General features: G+C 36.1%; 1 protein-coding gene across 1 annotated transcript in view; it reads left to right on the forward strand.

The window, feature by feature from the left end:
* The window catches only part of LOC106872934 (poly [ADP-ribose] polymerase tankyrase), a 155,738-nt gene that overhangs the window by 66,368 nt on the left and 80,963 nt on the right, over nt 1-8,407 (forward strand). Inside the window, exon 3 of the mRNA XM_052971557.1 lies at nt 5,266-5,301. Within this exon, the coding sequence (XP_052827517.1) occupies nt 5,266-5,301 (36 nt within the window). The remainder of the gene's footprint in view (nt 1-5,265; nt 5,302-8,407) is intronic.

An 8,407-nucleotide genomic window follows, 5' to 3' on the forward strand; every position in this document is an offset into this window, starting at 1 on the left:
CCCAACATCGCTTGACAACTGATGTCCGTAACTTAGCGGTTCGGCAAAAGAGACCAATAGAATAAGTACTACGCTTCCAAAGAATAAGTCCTGGGGTCGATTTGCTCGACTAAAGGCGGTGCGCCAGCATGACCACAGTCAAATAACTGAAACAAGTAAAAGAGTAAAAGAGAGTAAAGAGTATTCATATTTATATGAATTTGTGTGGATAGAGATGTATGCAGGCATCTGTGTATGAATGTATGCAAATATGTATGTATTCTAAGAAATCTATCTGTTGAGCATGTACCTGCATCTAACACGTGCTTCTTCAAGGTGTAGGCCTGGGCAACATCTTTTATGGAAGACTGACAGTTGCTCATCCATGAGGTCACTCCACTCCACAATACAAGTGCGTGTGTATATGTATTTTTCTTTCTGTGTATTTCAATGTGTGAATATATTTGTATTTGATGTGTGTGCCAAAATTAGGATTGATACTGTAAATGTTGTTTTGAACCAAAACATTAATATAATTCTTCTTAAGTGTCATATATATTGGTTTCATAATTTGGCACAAAGCCAGCAATTTTGGGGGAAGGGTAAGTCGATAACATCAATCCGTATGTTGTACTGGTAATTATTCTATTGACCTTGAAAGGATGAAAGGCACAATTTACCTCAGTAGAATTTGAACTCAGAATGTAAAGACAGGCGAAATGCCGCTAAGTATTTTGCTTAGCATGCTAATGATTCTCCCAGCTCACTGCCTTAAGTGAAAATTAAATTATATATATCACTTAACCCCTTAGCATCCAAATTACTGTCAAATGTAACATTTATTTGCATTGTTTTGAATTAATCATACATTATCTCATAGCTTTGATTGTTTGAGCCTCGTGATTGTTTATTTTGAGAATGACATTGCAGAGTAGGCGTGAAAGTCCAGATCTGGCCAGTTTGAACATAAAACAGGTAGACCATTTGGCGAGCTGGCAGAAACATTATTAGCATGCTGGGCTAACGGTATTTCATTTGCTGTTACGTTCTGAATTCAAATTCCGCTGAAGTCGACTTTGCCGTTCAGCCTTTCGGGGTCGATTAAATAAGTACCAGTTACGCACTGGGGTCGATGTAATCGACTTAATCCCTTTGTCTGTCCTTATTTGTCCCCTCTATGTTTAGTCCCCTGTGGGCAATAAAGAAATAAATACTAAAGGGTTAAATCATTCCCTGGGTCATTACTATACCTTTTCTTTCTATAGAAGTATATAAGCATATGTTTCACCATCTGGTGATTGCCACTTTAATGTGAAATTTGAAGTAATGACTAGTTACCATCTGTAACTTTAAACACAATATAGATTTTACTCTACTGTATATATATTGAATACCTTTTTACCTTCTTTGTACCACTAATTGCAAGCAAAATACCTTCTCTCACTCTCTGTCTCTCTCTTATTGTTTTACCTACACAGCATCTTCTAAACAATCATTTAGGTGCATAGAGATTATTAAAATGTTGTATTTGGGGATGGTCATGTTGCCAGTTTAGCCAATAAAAACACACGCACTGTATATTTGGTGTTAATTTGCTTCAGCTTTATATTACATTACATTACATTAATCATATTTCGGCCAGAGTTCTTTCGTCACACTTCTGTGACCTCATCAGTAGTCCTTTGCTTTCTTCTTTCTTATATGTGTGTCCCTCCTGCTAACGATCAGCTTATTGGCTAAACTGGCAACACGACCATCCCCAAATACAACAACAACTGTTTCAACACACGATTTCACATCAAAAATCTTGCAAAACAAATATATAAACGGATTATTAAAATGTTATGTATAAATTATTTACAATCTCATTATCACTGTCATTGATAAACCCTTTTCAGTGTTTCTAGTTTCTTTGATTCTGAACACCTACCTCCAAAGGTACCAGTAGATAATGCACAAAGTTAGTTGCTCTTTTGTGTGTACCTTTTCCTTTATTAGTGTACAAAACACTTGGTTAAGGGTGAAAAGCAAAAAAAAAAAAAGAAAAAAAGGCTTTAAAAATTGTTATCTTTTTAATAAGCTTCAGTTTCAGATTTTTGTTTAATTATCTTAAAGCACTTTTGTCAAATTGACCAATTTTTTTAATGACAATTATGGTTGTATTCGACTATTTGAATTTTTGAGTTATTTACAAGATGAATTACCATCACAAAAGAATCTTGCCTTTATGTTATAGCCATAAATGCCATTTGAAAATTACTGTACTTGTACTTTATAAAGTCGTTTGGGTTTTATGTTCGTGTGTGTATTCATAATTAAATTTCTGTCGAAATACAACATTCCTTTTCAATAATGACCTCAATTTACATTTTTTATTATATATTTGAATTAATAAATTGGAATTTCTCTTTATAAAATCGCTTTTGCTATATCAGAGAAGTATATTTTATTTATTTAAAACTCTGTGTGTGTGTGTGTGTGTGTGTGTGTAATGTATGGATCACATTGATATATTTTTTGTATCTTAAATTTCAATTTCTTTTTCTTTAATTCAGAATTGATTTTTTTATTTATTTACAAATGATATGATTTAATGATATTTTTTTTGTTGTGCATAGAAATAGCATAAATTTGCAAATCCACCCCACCACCATCACCATTTCAGGGTGAATGAAGGCTGCTGTTCTGAAGAGGTGTTTAACCATTTAGTATTTAAACCAGTCATATTCACCCAAAAAATATTCTACCTGTTTTATCTTCAAACTGGTCAGATCTAGCCTCTCACACCCACCCTACACTGTCATTCTAAAAAATTGTCACATCATTGAAATCTCAAAGCTACGAGATATGCCTGATTAATTCAAAACAATGTGAATAAATGAGGTTTGCATTTCACAGGGTAATCGGAATGCCGAAGGGTTAAGGTGGAGAGTTAGCAGAGATAGCAGCGTGTGACACCAAATTGCATTGTTGTAGTTTTTTTCTTCTTATGGTCATCGTCATTAATATTGTCAATTCTTGTCATTGAGTTGCAAAAAGACACAATGGCTGTGAAGCTGAGTTCCTGGACTACGATCATATTCTTTTATTCTTTTACATGTTTTCAGTCATTTGACTGTGGCTATGCTGGAGCACCACCTTTAGTTGAGTAAATCGACCCTAGAATTTTTTTTGTAAGCCCAGTACTTATTCTATCGGCCTCTTTTGCCGAACCACTAAGTTACAGGGGCGTAAACACACCAGCATCGGTTGCCAAGCAATGTTTGCAGGGGTGGCAAACACAGACACACAAACATATATACACAACACACACACACACACACACACACACAGATACGTATATGACGAGCTTCTTTCAGTTTCCGTCTACCCAATCCACTCACAAGGCTTTAGTCAGCCCGAGGCTATAGTAAAAGACACTTGCCCAAGGTGCCACGCAGTGGGACTGAACCCGGAACCATGTGGTTGGGAAGCAAGGTACTTACCACACAGCCACTCCTGTGCCTGCCACACACACTCGGCTTTGTGTTGTTCCTCTGTTAAAGCATCTGACTCTGCTCTAGTTCAGTTTCTGAACAAGCAGAATAGGGGTGGTTTGGTCGGGGTGCAGACATTTTGTTGTGGCTGTGTCTTCTGTAGCACGGAAGGCATTCAGCCATAAAAACAATTGCTCTAATGTACAAATCATCTCATCCAGTAAAGCATGGGAATATAGATACAACAAAAGATTAGTGACCTTGTGAAATTGCTACTGCTGTTATTGGGATCACTGGAGTCAGCAGAAATATGGTTGAGTGCCAGACTAAGGGGTTAACTTCCCATTTTATTCCTTTGGGGTCAGTAAAAGAAGTACCAGTAATATACTTGAAGATACTGTTCATTACTGCATCCTTTCCTTTGCAATTTGTTGCATTGTAATCTATGCAATAAATAGGCGCAGGAGTGGCTGTGTGGTAAGTAGCTTGCTTGCCAACCACATGGTTCCAGGTTCAGTCCCACTGCGTGGCACCTCGGGCAAGTGTCTTCTACTATAGCCTCGGGCCGACCAAGGCCTTGTGAGTGCATTTGGTAGACGGAAACTGAAAGAAGCCCATCGTATATATATATATATATATATATATATATATATATATATATATATATACATGCATATATATATATGCATGTATATGTTTGTGTGTCTGTGTTTGTCACCTCAACATCGCTCGAAAACCGATGCTGTGGTGTGTTTACGTCCCCGTAACATAGCGGTTCGGCAAAAAGAGACCGATAGAATAAGTACTAGGTTTACAAAGAATAAGTCCTGGGGTCGATTTGCTCGACTAAAGGTGGTGCTCCAGCATGGCCGCAGTCAAATGACTGAAACAAAAGAGTAAAAAGTAGGTATTATTAATTGGTAGAATTGGTAGAGCTGCCGACAAAAGGTTATGTGGTATTTGATTATGCCATTTTAGATTCTGATTTCAAATCTCATGATGGTCAGCTTTGCTTTTTGTCCTCAGAGTGGGTGGCATTGGGACGGTGATTAAAATAAAGTACTTTTTAAATATTGGGGTTGGTATGATTGACTGCAATCTCTCTAAACTTTGGTGCAATTGGTAGTAACCTTGCAATCGATGGTGACCTTGGTAATCATTGTTTTAGTTCTTCACGTTCTGAGTTCAAATCCCATCAAGGTCAAACTTTGTTTTTCATCCTTCCAGGGTTGCTAAAATAAAGTACCAGCCATGTACTTGAAGTCATTTTGATAGATCCCCTCCTCAATTTCTGCCTTAATAACAATTTCTTACATAGGTACTATCATTATTGTAAGTATAGTGTATTAGCAAAATTGTTAGAGCACTAGACAAAAAAATAAATAAATAAATAAAAACCCTGTGTTATTTGTTCTGGCTTTGTATATTCTGAGTTCAAATCCTGCTGGGTTAACTTTGTCTTTTATCCTTCAGAAATCAAAATGAAGTATCACCCAAATACTAGGGGGCAATATAATCAACAAAGCACCTTCCAGCCAAATTTCTGGCCCTGATCCAATATTAGAAACTAAACAGGCTGGGCAAATGCTTAGTAGCATTTCTTCTGGCTTTTTACATTCTAAGTTCAAATCCCGCTCAAGTTAACTTCGCAATTCATCCTTACAAGTCAAATATTGGGGTTGATGAAACCCCATCTCTTTAAAATTGCTGGCTTTATGCCAAAATTTGAAACCATTATTAATGTTATTATTATTGTAGATTTCAAGATGTTTTTCATATTATTAACTTTTTTTTCTTGTTTTCAATACAGTTGTACTCTATGGATGCACCTGATTTTTCAATCATGGTCAGTTTATCAGTTTCGTTTCAATTTTGCATGGTCAAGTACAATGTTTTGTTCTAGATGTTTCATGTTCTTTGTGGTCATTATTAAGATCGACGAGCCCCCTTTCCCTAAGTTCCCAGCCTTGTGCCCACAGTAGAAAGGATTATTATTATTAAGGCGTCGAGCTGGCAGAATTGTTAGCACGCCGGGCATATTGCTTAGCGGCATTTCACCCATCTGCACATTCTGACTTTGAATCCCGCTGAGTGCCTTTCATCCTCTCGGGGTTGCTAAAATAAGTACCAGTTGTATACTGGGGTTGATGTAATTGACTTATTCCCTACCCCAAAATTGCTGGTCTTGTGCAAAATTTGAAACCATTATTATTATTATTATTATTATTGTGGTGAGCTGGCAGAATCGTTAGCATGCTGGGTGAAATGCTTAGCGGTATTTCATCTGACACTGCGTTCTGAGTTCAGATTCCACCGAGGTCGACATTGCCTTTCATCCTTTCAGGGTCGATAAATTAAGAACCAGTTGCATACTGGAGTCGATGTAATCGACTTGTCCCCTCCCCCCCAAATTGCTGTCCTTGTAGCAAAATTTGAAACCATTATTATTATTGTTTTGTTTTAAGCCCATTTTTCTGGTCTCTCTCTGTTCAATATGTTGGATGGATCTGTACATTCGAAAATCACCAAATATTCAGGTTGTTGTTATTGTTGTTTAAAACCCAAGTCATCCCTGGTTGAGCAGATAGATATGTAATCAGATGTATTACAGCTATGACCATCCCATATTCTCTTCCAGATATGCATTAAGGACAACACTGCCTAATGGTCTATTCCTTTTTTAAGATAGCTGAGTGTGATTCGAGGAAGGTTTTACTGCTGTTGCTATTCCTAGCAAATTGAACAGCTGTATAGAGTCTTACTTCATTGTCTCATCAAAGAGGTGTTGACTTAAGACAAGTGTTCTGCCTTTGATCAGTTGCTCTAAGTGAGTGTTTGCTCAGCATTGAACCCATTGTTATGGATTTTGGTTTGTCTTTGGGTATAGTGGAGTTAATTCTGATGAACATAAGTTGTAATTTGTGTTGTAATATCATTGTCGTAATGTCTGCATGATAGTTGTTTGGTGGGTGTAATGTTGTGGTATTTTATTGCATTTGTGTAATTTTGTTTCTTACAGGGATTAATTAAATGACTCATAACTATTTCAAACTGGATTTATGTTGTTCTCTTCATGATCATCTCGATCATCACTATATGTATTTTTTTTTTATTATTTGTGGTTAGAGAAATACACAATCAGTTTCTTTTCTTACATTGAAAGGAATTAAGAAAATTTTAGAAAACATATATAAAACTGTTTAACAAAGGTTAAACAATAATATTTTCTGGAACGTGCCTATGTCTGTCCTTAAAGATAGCCAGGCAGCCTGTTAGTGTTTTCACAACGTGGTCATGTATCTGTTCAGTTGTACCTGTTGCAAACAAAATGGTTGACATTCCCAAACTAAGTTCGTGTATTTTCTTATATTTTCAGATTTCTTGTCTACAACATTATAGTCATTTGGTGTTGTTGCTTTTTTGCTTATTCACATGTTAGTCATTTATTCCATGGAAGATCTCTGGCTTATTTACATGCTATGGTCTATCTTCATACTGAAATTTTGATTTTGTACTTTGACCCTTCCAGGGTTGTTAAATACCTGTCATGCACTTGGGTCATTCTTAATTGGTTTTTCACCCTTGTACCAAATTTGAGACTTTCTGCCTTTGTTAGAAATTATCTTCATCATTATTAAAATTGACCATGGTACTAAAAATAAAGTGCAGTTTTTAGTTGTTTCCTCGTATTCCGAGTTCAAATCATAATGGAGCTGCCCTAGCCTTTTTATCCCTCCTATGGTTAATAAAAATAAGAGTACTAGTAATGTACTGAGTTAACTGATTGCAGTAACCTTCTAAATTTGTAACCATATACCTTTGTAAGGAATCATCATCATTAATGTTAGAATGGTGCCAAATTCCTTAGTATTGTGAGTTCAGGTACTGGTAGAGTTGATTTCATTTTTAAATGAGTTACCAGTACTAGTATATGTAGGAAATTTGTATTGATTTAATTTGTTACACTCTTTCCCTCATTTTTTATTACCGTTATTGTTATTATTATTGAGTGAGAGAGCAGTGCATGCCATCAAAGTGACACTGGGGTAAAATATACGAAGCCCAGTATACCCATCATGACTACCCATCTGATAAGGGTACACCAGGCGCATGCATCACAACCATATGTGGCTCGACATGGTGATCTCACATCAAGATAAACAGCATGTGACCTTGCAAATGTAGTTTAGAAACAAGCAAGCACTGATTGAGCAAACCTATGAACAAAAATGTTCCAGTGTGTGCGTCTGTGTGTGGTCGGAGAAGCATGGCTCCATGGTCAAGAAGTTAACTGTGCAATAATGAAGTCTTGTGTTTAGATATCACTATACCTCACCTTCAGCAATTCTCTTCTACTCTTATTTTTGTGAATGGAATTGAGTAGGTGGAAAGTATATTGATGCAAAAATATACCAGATGGATTGTGTTAAGTGCAGATTATGAATATCATTGTGGAATGCTCTTTGATTTAGTGAATAGTTTGTTTTATGGATTGTTCAACTGAAGACTCATCATGGAACCCAGTGTGAGATCCATTTTTCATTTCTGTCTGTATGTTTCAGGAGATGAAATAGAGGAAGAAGAAAAGGAAGAGGTGGAGAGTGAGAGAGAGAGAGAGAGAGAGAGAGGTGGTTATTGAAGTGATTGATATCCTGATTTGCTAGATATTCACTATCTGATTAAATCTAAAAAAAAAAAAAAAACCCAGACAGTGCTGACCAAAAAACATTGTTATTTTTTGTTTTTATGCCTATCATAGTTGAAATCTTATTTGGACGTTACACATTAAACGTATTTAAGGAAAATATCGGGTGTAGAAAAATGAAATGGTGTTGATCTGTTGTTGACAGGGATGTGTAGTGACCTCATAAATCTAATAGAATTAAATAATTGGTATTATATTCGAAGAGATGACAGCTATGAATTGATCATTTTGTTCCTTCATAAATGTC

This window comes from Octopus bimaculoides, chromosome 11 (assembly GCF_001194135.2).
Source record: "Octopus bimaculoides isolate UCB-OBI-ISO-001 chromosome 11, ASM119413v2, whole genome shotgun sequence".
Lineage (NCBI taxonomy): Eukaryota > Metazoa > Mollusca > Cephalopoda > Octopoda > Octopodidae > Octopus > Octopus bimaculoides.